The sequence below is a fragment of the Micromys minutus genome (genome assembly GCF_963924665.1).
Source record: "Micromys minutus genome assembly, chromosome: 24".
Taxonomy (NCBI): Eukaryota; Metazoa; Chordata; class Mammalia; order Rodentia; family Muridae; genus Micromys; species Micromys minutus.
Window position 1 is genome coordinate 7,363,910 of NC_137959.1, and position 18,868 is coordinate 7,382,777.

Below are 18,868 nucleotides of genomic sequence, written 5' to 3' on the forward strand. Positions count from 1 at the left end.
GCTCCAGGGTCCCTAGTCCTCAGGGTGTTACTGTTCCCAAGCTCACTGTAGGAATTATGCATTTGCTATGTGGCTTCTGCAGGAAGATCAACACCCAAATGACAGCATGCTCTGCCATGAAGCTTTTCTAAGCCAATGTTTTTCAAGATTATATACTGGTTCTCTCTGTTAGTGCTGCATCCTGTGGGTAGGTTGCATCTAGAATTTTTTAAATAGGCAGAAACAAGATGCACTATATGCTCTAAGATTAAATGTTATTTCACAAAAGTTTTGTTACAGATCAGACATGTGTATATAATATGTTAGTTCCAGGAGATGTTGCATTAATAAAGACTGCACATTTAAGAAAGACAAATTGGTAGAATAATACAGAAATAATGAAATGGCCAGCATAGTCAAACTAATATATCTATTACTTCACATATTCACCATGTTCTCTCTATGTCAGAAGATAGCAAATATATAATAAAGCATATATTAATTAATTGCCTGTGTTTACTCTGTATCACAGTTTCAGACTTTGTTATATTGCATTAAAGACATAGGGTTTTACACTGCTTTAAAAATGGTTGCAGTTTATTTTAGTGATGTGTATTTAAAAGAGTCTTTTGGACCTTGAAGATGTGAGTGACCAGTGATTGGAGTGATTGGTATTTTCTGCCTGGAGCCCAGACTCTAGATCACAGAGAGACACAGAGGTTTGGTACTGGGCACACCCAATGTCTCACAGCAATGTCTTCTGTGCCCATGTCTCTGCCCTGTTCCCCTTGACCCCGAGTGCTTCTAAAGGCTCAGAGTGCAGGGCCTTCTGCTCTCACTTGTTCTTTAGAATTGTCACTCTGTCCATCAGACTTGACACCTTTGTCAACTGGTTATAATTATAATTTCCTTTTTTGCCCTTACTGTTGGCTTGAATATCTATTTCCCATCATTAAACTATGGAGATTTTTAAGGGCAGATCTTATATCATTGATTCTTTCTCTCATGGTCATGTTTTGCTTGCTGTTACTTTTATAAGGGCTCTACTATCATCAAACAACGTGTATTTACCTTAAATGATAAAAAAGAGTAGAAAATACATAACATTGTATACCCTTAAGATGACTACTTAATTTCTAAGGATGTATTGCTTTCTAGTTGTATAAACTTACAGACACAGGTCAGTGTAAAGACAGCTGTCTGTCCATGAGTGGTCTACTTAACAATGTGATGCTGTCTTTTTTTAACTTGACTCATAATATATACATATGACATACATACACACACAGACACACACACATGCACTTACACACACACAGAAGAATACAGAACACTCATTTTATTCTGTACTCATGATACCCAAGAAGACATATGATCATTTTTAGTGAAATAGTGTTCCTTCCCAAACATTTGTAGGATTTTTTTTTCTACATATGCATTGCTGCAAATAATCACGCTGAGATCCTCTCCCTATTTTCTGGCAGTAGTGTCAGGAACTACTCACACAAGCCATTTGGTTAATGAAGCATCTGGTACAAACTTAGAACTTGCAAACTCTCATTGCTATTGAAACCAATCTGGGTTAGTTTTGTGATTGGAACTAGGAATGTCTGTTTTGTGTTTTCCATGTAATTGGTTGAATTGGGCAAGGTCCTTAATTCTTACGTACCTCCTGGCTTTTAGTCACAGTTGAGGATTTCAGAAATTCTCCATGCCTTAGATACAGAGCTAGCTCCCACAGCATTACAGATCCAACACTTTTTAAGGAGCATTTTCCCCCTTCACTGAATCTAATCTTATCAAGTCTCAGGGACATTTGGTTCATAATTTCATATCACCTTCAGCTTTAGTGTACAGGGCATTTGTTACCCATGTTTTGGTGGTTCGTATGCAGACATCGGAGCAGCAGCACATCCCTGGCCCCACTTCCATCCCCATTGCCATTCAAAACCATCTGCCCCATCTTCCTTCCCTGTCAAACCTGTGTTCCTTGACAGCAATGGCTCCTCCTTTTCCTGTAAGAAACATTTGGCAATGCATAGATACAGTTTTCACTGTCAAAATTGAAAGACTCCTTCTGACATCACAGAAGACTTCACAGAAGCAGCTGTAAATCCCATACCAGTCAATAGTTCCCTTCCCAATGGTTTTATATATATATATATATATATATATATATATATAAAACCAGACCCAAATGTCAATAGCATCAAGGCTGGGGAAAATTTTTGTTTAGAAACTGGCTTCATGTTTATAAATTCTCTTGTGTCCAACTTAATATATAGCCATGATCCAGCTAGCTACTTAGTTGCAAAAAAAAAAAAAAAAAAAAAAAAAGATATCTCAATACATCTCTGGCAAATGCTGCCTAAAGGAAAGCAATGCGTCTTGATGAGAAACGTTTTCCTTGTTGGTAATGGTGCCCATGGACAGTTTGATATTACCATAGTTACACGGACTAGAGGAAACTGATGAAGGTAAAACTGAAGGGATTAATAAGATTCCCTTACATAGTCTTTCGTCCAGTGGACATTTCTTGTTTTGATTTTATATTTGCAGAAGTATTGCAAGAAAACACCGTAGGAAGCATCGAGCTGATTCTGTCTCCTGGTTTTCTTCTTTATTTCTTTTTATCCTTTAGATATTTCACATTTTCAAGAACAAAATGATTTAAAAGGACTGTTGGACAATCTCCACCAAAATATTCAAGCCAAAAAAAGAAAAAATGTAGAAATCATGTGGCTGGCAGCAACGGTAAGCACCCCTGACCCTCCTCTTCTGCCCAGTAAGGCAGCACCAACAAGTGATGCTGGACTCAGCATGTGGGGTCTAAGGCTACTCCCTCAATAAAGCATCATTGCTTCCTTTGTCTTCTCATCAATAGAGAAAGAAAGATGTACTCAACAGGGAAATTGACCCCCCCCCCTTACCAACTTGGGGTTTGCTCGGTGCTTCAAGGTGAAAAGGAAGTATCTGTGGTTTTCTGGGTGTTGCCTACTGTAGACAATTGCCAATGTTTTGTAGCAAACAGAATTTTGAACTGTCACGATAAATACATGGGATTGCAGTTCTGTGTCAGTTGCATGTTTGTCAGATTCCCGACTTAAGGCTCAGGGACATATCGTTCAGTTAATGAGCATGTAAACCTGTTTGTTAATTTAGGTGTTGGCATAAAATGTGTTACTGATTGATTGTAGTGAGGGTAATGAGCTGAATTGTGTATGGCTTTCTTTCACTTAATGGTATCCTCGGGGTAGAAGATCTGCCTGTTTCCCTGCCTAGACTTTCACATGAATTAGGGAAAGAATCATGCCCGGGTCCTTAAGCTCTTATCTGGCAATTTGAAACAGAGTTCATATTAAACTTATAACTTTTGTTAAAATTTCAGATCCTAGGGACTTTCCTTGGGAATGCATCCTGTCACCAAGAAAGCGCCCTGGTGACCTCTTGATGAGCATCTTGTTTGTCACCTTGGCTGTGTCGCTCCTACAATTCGGGGTTCAGGTTCATTAGCCTTGCAGTACAGGTTATTTATGCTCCATCAAAAGCATTTACATCAGCCTTCCTGCTCATTCCAAAGTTACATAGTCTCCTCCCGAGCAGGGGAAGGAATAATTTATCATGAAACCAAGCACAAGACAGAGGACAGCGCCTGTCATGCTCCCTGTGTGCTGGAAGAGAGCAGCAGGGGAGCAGAGGTAGGATCTCTGCTTTCAGATGGGCCAGTCACCTGATGTGCTCAGTCCCACACTAACTTCAGAAGTCTGGGTGTCTTCAGAGAGCTCCGTGGTTATTAATTCACAACAATTTGTTACGGGAAGCTGTATGTCCTTTTGCATGCTTTGCTGGAAACATTACAGCATACAGGAAGTCTGATCATTTGCAAGGTGCTCCAACATCTGGAGGCCATATAAGTATGTCATTGGATACATGTGGTAAATCCTCTGAAAAGATAAAATAATGATAGGTACAGGAAACTGAATGGATATCTACTCTTAGGATATACATTTTCCCATTTGGATACATAAACATTTCCCGTCAAGCATGCATATTTCTAAAATATTCTTCTGATGTGCATACCAATCACACCAGGGTCTAACACAGCTGATGGTTGACTGTGTGATCCCTGGTGCCACTGAAGGTTGAAAGCTTGGTTTCAGTATCAGCTTTCTAAGCAGAACAATTTAATAATACTCTAAACAGGAAGAAATATAAGAGTCCCTCTGACATAACCAAAAAGCTTTCCTTCTGTTTGCCTGGTTCCCGTCTTCTCTTTATACCTATCTAATGAAACTCTGCCTTCGTCAATGCTATACCGAAGTTGATTTAATTTAAATAATAAACGAGAAAAACTTTCAGAAACCAAGCGTTGTCTGAGTATATACAAGCAAGCGTGTATCTTAAAATCAAGATTTTCCTGTGTACTAGGGAGAAACACCCTACCTCCATTTGACTTTAATGCAGAGCACTGAATATCTCAAGAAGAGGCACCTGTGAAAGTAGTACTATGTTTTAAAGAATATTAATTATTTTAAAACTTTAATCTCAAAAGTATCCATTAAATTCCATTTTATGACTGTGGATATAGTCAGCTTTTAAAAATGTGAAATAGTATTTATCTTAAAGAATTAATTTTTTTCAAAGTAAAAAGAGATTGTAAGGTATAACTATACTCTCATTTTTCCTGTAGTCACTTTTATTGGAAATAGAAGAGAGTAAAAATTCTGAATTAATAGGGACATATAAATCTTAATTTAAGTACCAGAACCACAATTAAAATACAGTGAAAATTCTCACAATAAAACCTGTTTTATGTTTCCTCTCTGAGCAGGCACTTTTAAGGCCTCGTTGATTACAGATAATAAAGTAGATGGTTATTGTGTCGTATTAAATTTATCTTAAATGCATGTTGATTAGCAATGCTGATGCTGCGGTTGATTATTGGTATCTCATCTCGGAAACTTATCATGCCTAAGAAAAGGGAGCAGAGAGATTTACATGCCAAGCATAGGACAGTGAGAAAATGGACAATCATGACTTGGAGATTCTTGTCTGACTTATAATAACAAGATTCACAGAGAAACATCAGACATGCAAATGTTAAAACTTGGGACTTCCCAAGACCATCTCACATCAATGACGAGATTTGGGCTGGTTGGTCTACAAATAACTGGACTTCAATTAGGCATTTAAGAAACTGGCCTAAGAACTTGAGGGCTTCCTTTATTTTTAGCCAAGTGGTTGCTCCTGAGCTGTAAGGGGCATTTATGCAAATCAGCCATCCAGCATGGCTCCTCTGTGGGGTCTGTGACATCTCATATGGTGGTAAAGATCATCCCATATTTTTCACTCAAAGAGATAAACCAGCCAAAGCTAGCCCTCTACCTTAGAAAGTGAGAAAGAGGTGTCTTTGCATTTGACAGGATGGAAGGAACCATCTGACTTCCTGTTTTCATTCCGGTCTTGCAGATTTGTCGCAAACTCAATGGCATTCGCTTTACCTGTTGCAAAAGTGCCAAAGACAGAACATCGATGTCAGTGACACTGGAACAGTGCTCCATCCTGAGAGACGAGCATCAGCTGCACAAAGACTTTTTCATCCGAGCATTAGATTGCATGAGAAGGTATTGTAAATGTCTTAAATTGTTTTTATGTGACGATCACTTTTAGTTAATTTTTAAAACACGTACCTCACTAGAAGACCAAACACTTGATGACTGCATTGCATTTCCACATTTTAAATTTGAAGCATTCCCCCATTTATTTGTGACCATAAACAGAAATGCAGCCATGTATGCACTCAGTACTCTGCATGGAAAGCATTCACTATCAGTCTTCATTTTGAGTTAAAGGGCTCTTGCATAGCTAAGGCATCCCATAAAGAGTATACTTTCCTTACATGTTTGATGATGTACAAATTAAAACTAGATCAGATGACAAACAAAAACCTCTCCAGACTGCAACTAACAGATCTTCTCCCCATGGTTGGCAGGGTCTTTTCAATGGCAACGTTGAAAAGGCAGATAATTCAGACAGCTGATGTTACAGCTTTGCTGACATTTAAAAATGCTATGCCCTGAGTCATGTCCTGATTAACTTGTACAGTAACAGAATCAGAAATAGAAAGAAGCCATAATGGAGATAGAGTCTCATTCAACATGTCTATCAGCAAAACCTCATGTTACTATGAAAGTGACAGCACAGAGATTGCATAGTAGAGGTGTCTAATGCAACACAACCGAGAGCTGCTCCTTGCCTGTCTTACCATTAGCTGCACTTTCTTTCTCAGTGTCCCAGTGGAGACACAGATGCATGCCTGTAGCAGATGCATGCTTGCATTACTGCAGTGCTATGCTTTCCACTAACAAGAGGCTCCCAACATCTGTTTTCCATCCTTTTATGTTTCCTTGTCTCTTCATCGTCCAGTAGATTTCCATTATCCATTTGGATAATCCCTTGAGAAGGGTTTAGAAGCCTGCCATGAACATCTCAGCCAAATAAAATATGTTTCATTTCTATAAATTTCTTTCAAAAAAATAATCATCCAATGCTAATGGGGAAAATACTGAATGTGCAGATGAAATCTGATGTAGAGAGAAAGAACACAGATGTCACTATTCATGCTTAGCTAGTGGGAGAGCACAGTAAATAGACCAGGGAAACACATTGTAATCATGTATCTGAACCATAAAACTACCATATATTTATTTACCACAGGAAGAGCATTAGTATCCCTAAATGAGAGAGCAAATTCATCAAATAGGTAAACAAAAGACATGTATTCATATATATGTTTAGCCCTGTCTTAGTCAGTGTTTCTACTCCTGCAAAAACAACATGACCAAGAAACAAGTTGGGGAGGAAAGGGTTTATTCAGCTTACACTTCCACATTGCTATTCATCACCAAAGGAAGTCAGGACTGGAACCTAAGCAGGTCAGGAAGCAGGAGCTGATGCAGAGGCCATAGAAGGATGTTACCTACTGGCTTGCTTCCCCTGTTGCTCAGCCTGCTTTCTTATAGAATCTAGGTCTAACAGCCCAGAAATGGCACCACCCACAATGGGCTGGGCCCTTGATCACTAGTTGAGAAAATGCCTTACAGCTGGATCTCATGGAGGCATTTCCTCAACAAAGGATCCTTTCTGTGTGATAACTGCAGCTTGTGTCAAGTTGACACACAAAACCGGCCAGTACAAACCCCAAGAATGTGCATTACGTTGGTTTGGTCATGATTGGCATTATATATAAAACTTATGTGCACATAATATGGAATGTATGGAAGCTTGTGATTTGGAATTGTTTTTTTTAAATGCTAGAGATTTACCTAAATCCAATATCATTTTTTAAATTCCATGTCTCTATTATTCAGGTAATATTTTTCTTTTAAAATTGTTTTAAGCTAACTTTCAAGTCAACAAAATTTATTCCTCAGTTTTGTGTATATGAAGTGGTTATTTTAGAGCAAGCTGGAAATGAGTGTAGGTGAGCTCATAGTTCAAAAACAGTAAGGTTTGTTGTTTCAAAAAAGAAAGAAAGAAAGAAAGAAAGAAAGAAAGAAAGAAAGAAAGAAAGATTTCACTTCCCGTCTTTCTCTCTGTGCATATCTGGCTTTGTAAGACAAGCTCATAAGAACATATGCTCTATGAGTTCAGCAGAGGAGGATTGGGGTCTGGAACCAGTTGGTCTACGTTTGAATCCAGGCTTCACCATACACCAGTCACTGCCCGACTGTGCCTCAGACAAGTTACATTAGTCAACCTCCTGATACTCAGTGCCCTCTTGTGAAAACAGTCTTCAGACTAGGAATCGCTCCCTGGGGATGTCATGAATTAGAAAACCTAAGAAATGCAAACGGGCAAGACTAATGTTTGGCACAGTGTAAGCGACATTTATTAAATAGAAACTGAATGTTATCTTTTTGATATTTTGACCTCATAGCTTAAATAAAATCTATGTATAGCCTCGTAGTTATATATTTGAGAATATGCTGGGATTTAGATTACACTCTAGTACTATATATTATATATATAGTACTATATAATATATAATATATATGATCCTATGTGGTTTTCACATTTAAAACAATTAGCCTTTAAAAAGGTGCATGTGTTTACAAATGCTATGCTAATTATGGTAATGCAATGTGTCACAAGAAGCCTAGGAAGGCTCCCTGTGAACACTGTTGATATTTGTATATAAGATGCCCTTACAGAGAATCATGAGCTTTGTTCCCAAAAGGCCATCTTGAAACTTTCTCCTACTAGACAATAAGCCTAATGTTCAGAGTGACATTGACCAATCAGGGAGTGTTAGAGCCAATTATAAGTCCGAAATCACACTCATCCTCTGTGAGATGAACTGAAATTATTTTATTATATATTTATATACCTGAAGTTCGTTAGTTAAACTAGAAATCATGTAAAAAGTTATGTGCTTTTGGAACTTCAAGGTTATGTGCAAAACCGGAGTGCTTTGTACCCATTTTATGGCCAGTGAAAAGTCAACTGTAATGGTGGGAATTTATATTCTTTCATTCCTACATAGTCTGTCTTGTTCACCAATGTGTGTAGGCACAGGGCGCAGTGTCTGGTCCACGATGAACTAACTATAATAGAATGGGACATGCTGGCCTCAGGACCCCACAGAGGGTATTTCTTCTTCCCACACAGACAGAAGTTTCTCAGGAACAAGAATGTCTCAACTTGGTAGACTTTGATTGATTGCCAGACTCTTGAAGTGGTAATTTTTGACCATTCAAATTGAGCAGCGTTGTATTCATGGTGATAAAGCAGTTTGCTAACCTCTCTACCATGTAGTCTGTGAAGGCCTACTCAGCAGATATTGACCTTGAAAATGATTATCCAACACCTTCAGACAGTTATGAAATTACATCAGGTCTGTATGGCTGAAAAGCAGGCGCCTGCAGCAGATGTGGAAGTCTACGTTAGTTAACAACTTCAGTGTTTTAGAAAGATTGAATTTAATAACACTTTATTTTATGTGTGTGTGTGTGTGTGTGTGTGTGTGTGTGTGTGTGTGTGTGTGTGTGTCTTTGTATGTTTTTGGAGGCCAGAAGAAAACTTATCAGAGCAAGGTAGAGTCCAGAAATCAAATTCACGTCTTAGAATAAGCAGGAGCACCTTTCCCCTGAACAATCTATCAGGCCCCAGTGTCTTGAGTTTTACTGTTCTTTTCTGCATTTTTGATTTTTAGCCAGTTTGCTGCTTTTCCAAAATTCTGTCAAAACTACAGTGGGTTATCCTCTGGTCATGTTGATGGCAGCAGTGACCTGCAGCTCCCAGTCAACCACACAAGTACAAAGGGACACAATATCCTGTGGTGCTTTGCCACTGTGATATAATACAGTCTGGTCTCTTTAAACACACGGACAACTTACTGCACTGTCAACTCACAGTGGGATCCTGGGACCCGATTCTGTCACAAGCTGAGGTCTGTCTGCACTGCTTTCAGTGGCATGCCCAGGACAAGATGACATGTTTGATCAAAATGGTGGATTTCAAACCATCTCTTTCTCTGTAGAGCAAAAATCGTCCTCAAACACAGGTTTAAGAACTGGGTACTTAATTGGCTGATTGTTTACGGATTCTGTAGTTTGAAGTTTTAATTTTTGTTTGTGTCGTTTTGCTTTGCTTTTGTTTTTTGTTTGTATAACATCTTGGTGCAGTTTTTTTCAGTAGCCCAAAATTCCCTGGGGGCCCACCTTAGACAGAATAAGGTTGATCCTGTAAGACTTGAGCATTAAATCTTTATACCAACTTTAAAACAAATAAACCAGATTTTAAATGCATTCTCTTATTTATTTATTTTTTAAAGAATCATGCAGCTTCTAATCTCTCTGTGATCAGGGTGGCCTGCCTTCTCCCATCAGGGGACTTAGAGCCTGCAAGCAGAGACTCTTCCCAGTGTTTCTTTTGTTGAAGGTTCCTGTGCATGACACAGTGACTCAGCATGGTGCTGGCCCTCTTACTTAGAAAATAAAACCGGCTGAAAATCCTAACTTCTTAGAGAATTCTTGCCTAAAACATTGTTTCAATCCCTGTTGCCCTAAATAAAAATGTAACCTTTTATCCCTTGATAGTGCCAGCACCTTAGGCCACATGGCACATTGAACCTGGCTGCTACTCTGCCAGCAAGCCTGGTGCATACTCAACCTGTGCAGGCACCAGGGCGCGATCCACACACTCCAGCTGCCTCTCAGCCATTACTGTCACACACTGTCCTTAGCCCTGTAAAATCAAGGTTCCAGAAACTTGTAATCTAGCAATTAGATTTATATGTTAAATTCTCAATTCCACAATACATCCAAACAATAAATTCACTGCCACTTAATAAAGATATAAACCGCCCACCTACACAGAATAAAATCCATCTAATTCACCTTTATCTGAACCATCCTCCTCCGCCATCTTCATTTTTATTTCTCCTTTCTCTTTCGCCTTACCAAGACATTATCCTTGCTCCGCTCTCTACCGTCCAATCACGCATGTATCACCTAACCAGTGCCAGCTCTCACCTGCATATAGACATCAACCTACAAAGTAAATTCAAACAAAATGCCCTTGGATAATTATTTCTCTAGACAAGAACTAGTAGATCATGTGTGGAAATGGTATGAATAACCTAGAACAACATATGTTTCAGTTGCCTGTCCTTTGCTGTTCTACCATGGCCCTTGGAATTTAAATAACTGAGAAACCATTAATAAGACAGATGAGTGTATTTTAGCATGTAATCATTTGATAAATTGTGATAAAAGGTGATAACCTTTTAGGCACAGGGTGATAATTATGCTTTTGTAGTACAAGAAGAGAGACTAGCCTGATTTTATATAAAGTGTGTGTGTGTGTGCACGTGTATGTTTTTTGTGCATGTACTTCTGCAGTAATGCATATCGGTGCACATGCGTATGTGCCCAAGTACGTGTAGAAGCCAGGAGTCAATGTCAGTTGTTTTCTTCAAATGATTCTCCAGCTTATCTGTGGAACCAAGACTAGTTAAACTGGATGGCCAAGACACTGAGGACTTTACCTGTCTCAGTCCCGGAACCAAGACTAGTTAAACTGGGTGGCCAAGACACTGAGGACTTTACCTGTCTCAGTCCCCTGAACCTCCAGTGCTCGGGCTACATACACACACCGTCATGGCTGGTCTTTTGTAAAAGATGGAGTTACAAATCAGATCTTTGTGGTTTTAAGGAGACTTTTGAGGAAGAGTAAGTAGGTATGGCCCCTCTCTGTCTTTTTTCCATGTTGGTTTATTTTCCTTTACTGCTATTCACCAGACTAGTTTCATGAGATTCTAGGCTTTTCTTATTTCAGAATTAAGGGCTGAACACAAAAGTGCCTGAAGCTGGCAAATAATTGAAGATTATTTAAAGACTATGTCAGCAGATAACAGTATATGCAGGGATGCATTTTCTGTTATTGCTGTTACTTCCCCCAAGAATTTCAGTGGTGCATTTCTGTATTATCTCTGACCATATCTGTTACCAATAACAGGAATAATTTCAGCGGGATCACTGATAGTGATGTGTAGCATCTGACCTGTGCTCTTGACAGCTTTAGTCCATTACCAAGTGGCTCCTTTGCTTTGATCCTGACTTGAGCATGTGGTAGAGGTGGATGCTCATGGAACAGTGACACAGAACAATTGAGAGATATGCACAGGGCCATACATCTTCTTCACAGGTAGAATCAAAATAACATAACCTATTTCTACTGAGTCCCACCTTCCTGTAGCTCAATAGATTGGTAGCACGTGTTTAATACAAAAGAGCTGGGGGAGGGGAATTTCAGTCCCAAGCTACAGCATCCTATTCCTGACCACTGAAGAACCCTGTTTATCACATAATACAAACATCTTCACAACATCTGCAGGAATCCCCATAGACTTCTCAGTTCTGCTCTATACAGAGCTAAAACTTAACTATAAATTCCTATAAAAATTTTAAAGAAGTTACATACTTTCAACATACAGTGGAACAAAAAATGCATAAAAGGGACAAGAGAAGATTGTAAACCGAAGCAAGAGCACAAACCAGGTAGACACATCATGTTTGATAGCATCATGACTGGTATCCAGGGTGCAAGGTGTCACTGTACAAGTTCCAAGGGGTTTGGCAGCTTGACACCTATGCCCTTGATGCTTAGAGTACCCATGATGCCTCTGTTATGCTGACTCTTCCTGGTATTTCCTCAATCACACAGTTTTATCAGACCCTACAAAGCCACTTTCTTAAATATCAATACTAATTTATAGTAGGCAAGATACTTATATACATGTTTTCATCTCTCCACATTTCCAAACACTATGACTTTAAGAGTTTAGAGTGAAAAGTGATACATTAATTTACACAGTTACAGTAATGTATGTGAGCGCAAACAGTCTGCCTAAATGTTGATTGTCGTCCAGATATCCACTTCTAGGTTCTTGTTGCTAATGTTTTATGTATGGGGAGTTTGTGGATAATTACAGGGTAGGACTGATTTCGGCATTCACTAACCTCTGGCCTCTGGTGTTTATGTCAGGCTCTAGGACAGTGGAGTGGCAGTGCTACTTGTTGTCAATGTATTTTTTTCTTGCTTTCATTTTTTGAAACGTGAAAGTGCAGAGGGATAGGACAAGAGGATCCCTTGAGATTAGAGAGAGAGAGATACTGGGTGTTTTGACAAGAGCTTGTGACAGACTGGGGGCATTTTATAAGCCTAGGGAATGGAAGGAGCAGTTATGTATCTTAGACGAGAAAACTAAAATTCCAGCAGAAATACACATGAAATTATGGGAGATTAGGCAATTGAGTGATGTCTCTGCCCTTGGAAAATGAGGTGCAGCAGAGATGTGTCAAAGAAAATATTTGTTCTTTCACTAAAGAAGCACAAATACAGGCAGCTTGGAATGAAGCATCTTTAGTAGAGCAGTTATGGACGACCCTAGGAAGTCCCACATGCCCAGGGAGATTGAGGCAGGAGAATAACACCAATGATGCTCTGGTGCCAATTGACCATCTAACCTGATGGATATTTTGTGATTTATGTGGCAGGTGCTCTTGTCCCAGGATGCTCGGGAGCTCATTATATTCAAAGGCAACTTTAAAATTTTGACCCTCCTGCTTCCATTTCCCAAGTGCTGGAATACAGGCATGTACCACCGTAACTACAGTCCTGGGGAGTGTTCTACATGCTGGACGGGTTACACTGCCAATGAAGCAACAAACGTGTAATTTCTGAGGTTTTATTTTTATACACAATCCTGGAACCCTTCCCTAGATGAATATTTCCATAACTGAATACTTGGCATGACATATTCCTATTTCCCTTGTTCTCACACATAGAAACAAATACAGGATGATTCAAATAATGTATTATGAGTCTACCACCAAAAACCTCTTGCCTCTCATCAGAATACCTTCGATCTTCATAAATATGTTCCAACCCTTTCTCTAACTTAGATGCTGTTTGAGCTACTCCAGTTTCTAGTCCAGTGGAACATATTTGAAGTCTTCACAGGCCAAAAGGCTGCAAGCTTTGCTCCAGAATAGAAGATCACAGTTGTTAGAGATGATCAGATGTCTAGTTTAATATATTTGTACCCACAGGATCATGGCTGAAAGCCCCATGTAATTATGGCCCAGTTACACCCCATTCTGTGCCATTCAATGAGCACTTCCGAATTCACATGAGCAAGGATGACATCATTCTAGGGAATTAAGAACATAACTTATAAACCATATCATTTGTAAAATTGTTAGTTAGCTGTAAAAAATCAGATGTCATCTCTTCAGCACTGCAGCATTGTTTGCGGAGGGGATACAGACATTCAAAATGAAGCCAGTACTGCAGAGAACAGTGGGCTTCAATATGGCACATAAAGTAAGCATGTTTGAAGTTAAATTACCCAGATTCCCATCTCTAAAGAAGGGGACTCTAATTCTCAAAGCTCTTAGTGTCTTATCTATAAAGACACACACACACACATGCACACACACACACACACACACACACACACACTACACTACACTCACGTAGGCATGCACACTCGCAGGGGCTGGAAATCATATGATAAAGTTGAACTGTTGAATATGATACCTTCCCAGCTTCCCCATCTCAGCATCCTCATGAACATATAAAATAAACTTCTCCAAAGCACTTACCATAGTACTAGCTAGTTAGACAGTGAACATCAGGAAACAGAGAAACAGAAAAGGCTGCTGTGGCCCTTATTGATGCTGGGCAGTAGTAGTCTCTGCATGCTGCTGCTGCTACTGCTGCTGCTGCTGCTGCTGCTGCTGCTGCTGCTGCTGCTCTGTCAGACTGGGTTCCCTAAAAAGTGTTGATACTAAAGCTGTAGATGATGTGATGCCCTCGAACTACACTGAGGAAATGAGAAGAATGGGCTCTGAAGTTATTTATTTAGACCATCTTCTTTTCTAAAAACAAAAAAAAAAAAAAAAAAGAAGAAAGACACTTATATTTATCTGTGTATTGTGTGTGAATGTGTGTGTGTGTGTGTGTGTGTGTGTGTGTGTGTGTGTATGTGCTTGTAGTATATCCACTGGCCTGTAAAATCATCAACAAAATAACTTTGGACTTACTCATTAGCACACAAAGAAAACCACAAACTATTGGCAGTGTGTCTCAATGGCTTTCTTATATCTATAGCAAACCACTAATCCAGCCTGTCATGGATATATATATATATATATTATACCATGTGGCTTTTTGAAAGCTTCTTCCTTTTAGTATAATATATTTATGTAACATTGACTGATATTTCCCTACCTCCCACCTTCTGCCTTGTTGGTCATTTTTTGAGTAATTTCTAGTAAATTTCAGATACAATTATTGACACATGTTATGTCTTTCATCCTCCATAACATGCATACAATGTTGTGATGTGTATGTATGTATGTATGTATGTATGTATGTATGTATGTATGTATGTATGTATGTATGGTTTCCTTTTTGTATGGATTAGTCAATAGCTTGGGACCAGCTTTGCAAGGCATTTATACAAAATGTGTAGCATTTTATGGGTTCTCTGTTTTCATTTTGAGTGCATCAATTTCATTCATAGCTCCATTTTATGATACAACCCTCCCATTTACCCTTAGTTTCTAATGTTTCATCTTTATAATGCACTAAAAGTTTACACCATTTTCAACCAGTGCTGAGCCTTACTAAGGCAGCTCTTCTAAGTTCCAAGCAAATCCAGTCTCTTCCATTTAAGTGAGTGTATTTTCATAATTGTTCACACTCTGCTGTATTGTAGAAAGAAGGCCATGTTTACATTCCTGAGAGCACCTAGTTGCCTTGATGGCACCTTTGTTCTTGAGTGAGGAAAGTTGGTCTAGACTATCTGCTGTTATTTTTATTTCTTAATTCTGCAACATAAACTGCTGGAATTGACAACATACGAGATTTTATTTGATTCCATGAGCATTTTTTTCTCCCAAAGAGACAAGTTAAAGAGATAGAGGTGTGTGAGAGCTTCGAAAAGATACCAGTTTGGAACAAGACAAGAAAGTCACTGCTTTTCCCTCTGTAGGGATGAGCTGTTTTTGTCACCGTTGAAACAGATGGTTTCATGGAAAAATCTTTAGTCAGGTCAAGGAGAAACATTATCTTATAGCAAAATACATACATTGTGCAGAGTAATAATATATTTTATTAAGAATTTCATGATCATAAATTTAAATGATAAATGAACCATTATCAATCTTTACCACATCTTTACCGTAGAACTTTCTGCTGTTGGGTGGTTTTCCAGAGCCCAAGCTCAAACTCTGTTGGATGTGTTAGTGTTTTTGCCCTCAATGATTCATACAATTTTAACATGTATATTAGTAACTGGAAGTTTGGAGATAAATCGTGCAGTTCCAGAGCAGGGAATGAAGACTATTTTTATAAGCTTAATAATGAATACAAATGAGATGTGCTGGAAATAGAAATGACCCAGGTCCGGGTAACTTTGTCTTGCAATAACTTTGTAGTGAATTTTAGTTTTGAAGCCCGCATTCATGATCCACAAGTATAAAGTCTCATTAGAACTCAGTTCTAAAACAACACGGCTTTTGTGAGGAAGAAGTTAAATGCATCTATTTTTAGAAAATTGTGCAATTTTGATATTCATATAACCAGTTGTAACCTGCTCAGATTCAGTACTTAAGGCTCTTTCTTTCATAAATTGAAATTTCATGCTGCAAAGGTTATGGTTTCAAATCATAATAGAAAATGGACACTGTATTCTTTTCCTATTTAGGGCAAGGTAAAGGAATGTCACGGCTCTTTGCGGTCTTCCCTATATAGTTTTATGATAAATGTGAACATGGTTATTTTGATACCTTTTGCTATAGCCCTTGAATAGCAAAGAGTAGGGTTACATTAATAACCTCATAATGGGTGCTGAGATGAAAGGGGAGAATATCCATTTTAGGAGCCTTAATAATCTTGGCAAAAGTGTATCTTATTCTTCTAAATTTAACCTCAATTTGAAAGTTAGTAGTCATTGTTGGATATTCCTACCTCCAGCTGAATGTTTAGAAAGAAAAGGAAGACTGAGACATGAAAGGGTTTGGAGCAAAAGGAAAGGGAAATACTATAATTATGTTAATCTCAAAAATAATTTAAATACATTTTTGAATGTTTTTTGAACTGCGATGACTTACTTCAGGTTGGGTAAAGAATCACCACAATTTTTATTTAACTAATTTAAAACAATAAAAAATAAATAAAATTAAAGGGGCGTTAGGATAATCTATAGCTGTATGTGCAATTAGTAAAGGAAGCACTTTACAGGGGTTCCTTATTTTGTTTTGACATGGTAGACCTAGCTGTGAATTTCTTCTTCCTTTTAAGGTTGAGATGCTCTAACCCACATGGATGCTGTGTGGATTCCACTCAGGTGAATCCCTTCCCCCATAAGCTAACTCTCCACCCCTGCTGCTATTCTGGGCTGAAACTATACCCCAGTGTCTAAAGGAAAATGTTCCATAATAAAGAAATACGTCACACCATCTATCATGCTCAGCAATTGAGATTTTTGGAATAACCCTGAAGAAACAAGGCTAATAAAGCAGTCTGTCTTCTCAAACATAATAAAGGGTTTTTGCCTTATAGTCACATGACCATTGGTATCAGTATGTGAAGCAACACAGAAAAATCTTACATGAAGAACTTCAACAAATGCAAATGTCTTTTCCATTTTTAATCATCATGTGGGAATCTATTAATGTTTTTCCTGCTAAACCAACATTTTAAGTCCAGGTAGATTTCATTTTCCCCAAACTTAACAATATTTTAAAGAACAGTCATCTTCATCATTAGTCTGAGTCTGTCTATGAATTATTCTTTGCACTAAACTTCAGGATTTTTCTGCTGGGGATTCTGTGTTAAATTGAGGTGAAGATGTCAAGGTTCTGTGGAGTTTGATGGAGTGGTCATAATGAGGGTGGGGTGTGTTGAATACAATGGGCTGTTTCCATGTATCTGATCTGTTACCACTCTGTGAAGACATGCTTCCCCTAATAGCAGTGAGCATTTATATGGAATAACAGAGGCAAGGGCAGACCGTTGTGCTAGAGCAGACAATATAAAGTTGCATACTTTTGGATACTTTGAAAGACATAATCCAATTAGAGTAGCTGAAATTGAAAAATGAATTGGAGTACACTTTTTAAATGTTACTCTTTGGCTTGATCTGGAGATCAAAGCTATGGATATTACAGATAAACATATTCCTCACACACACACACAAAGATATATAATATATATATACATATATCATATATACATATAAACTTATGCATACACACTCCACACACACATACCCACACACACAAACATATACACACACCACATACGTATATGCTAGTTCAAATAAATAACAATTTGTACTAGATTAGATACATACAAAGTAAAATGCTTATATAAAATTACTTGACTATTCTTTTGCGTAGACCTAACTTGATTGCATCTAATACTCTATTCATATCACCCAGTCATTGTGGCTGCACTTAAAGAATGAATTTTTCAAATAAGACCCTTAGCCTTTTCAGTAACTAAATTTAATACTATTTTTTAAATTCCCTAGTATTCATGTATCTTATTAGAGTGAGCTAAATTGAAAAACAGCCTGTAAGTAGATGCATGAACATTTCCTGGTTGCTTTGTTCTCTGCTCTCTTGAGTTGGTGAGCCATTATGTATTTTTAGTGGCAGAAAAAAAATTAATGTCTTGATCATTCATTTCATCAATCATCCTTCAAGCTCTGTCCATATCTGTATATTTACATTTTTTTTCAGGTTAATGCTATTTTATAATGAAAGCATTTGAAGGAGCCCTTGGTTTTTCCCTAGTGACCCTGCCAACCAAGGCGAGGTCTTTTTACATGACATCTGTGACAAGTTGTCAGTTGACCTTTTCCTACACATATCTAATCACCAGGGGATCTCACTTCCCGTAATGATCTTTCCCCTGGCTGGATAGCGGCATGGTTAATAAAGGTTCTCATCGCGTGAAGCTGAAATCTGTCATTTAATCTTTTATCAGGGCCCACTCTCCACCTAGATCAACAGGTGCTAAGTCTCCATCTCCTCCCTTGCCTGCTTCTCAAATATTTGAAATTGGCTTCTGGGTTGCAGAAAATTATTATTAATTTGACACAATGGAAATGTATGTATCACTAATCCTGAATGGCATTTCTGCCATCTTTCAAAACATTTTCTATTTTAATTTCTCACAGCTATTTACAAGCAAAAAAAAAATTGCTAGCCTGTTTTCAACATGAATGATAGAAACTAAACTAAGGCCAATCAAAAGCTCTTTCTGAGGCTGGGGAAGTGGCTCACTTGGTAAAGTATTCACATTTCAA

The 18,868-nt window shown here is 38.3% G+C and overlaps 1 protein-coding gene across 5 annotated transcripts in view; it reads left to right on the forward strand.

Moving 5' to 3' along the window:
• Window positions 1-18,868, forward strand: part of INPP4B (inositol polyphosphate-4-phosphatase type II B) — a 297,538-nt gene that overhangs the window by 248,538 nt on the left and 30,132 nt on the right. For all 5 annotated transcript variants that reach the window (XM_080937277.1, XM_080937279.1, XM_080937276.1 and 2 more), the window contains 2 exons: window positions 2,621-2,733; window positions 5,449-5,603. In XM_080937277.1, coding sequence (XP_080793403.1) covers window positions 2,621-2,733; window positions 5,449-5,603 — 268 coding nt within the window. The remainder of the gene's footprint in view (window positions 1-2,620; window positions 2,734-5,448; window positions 5,604-18,868) is intronic.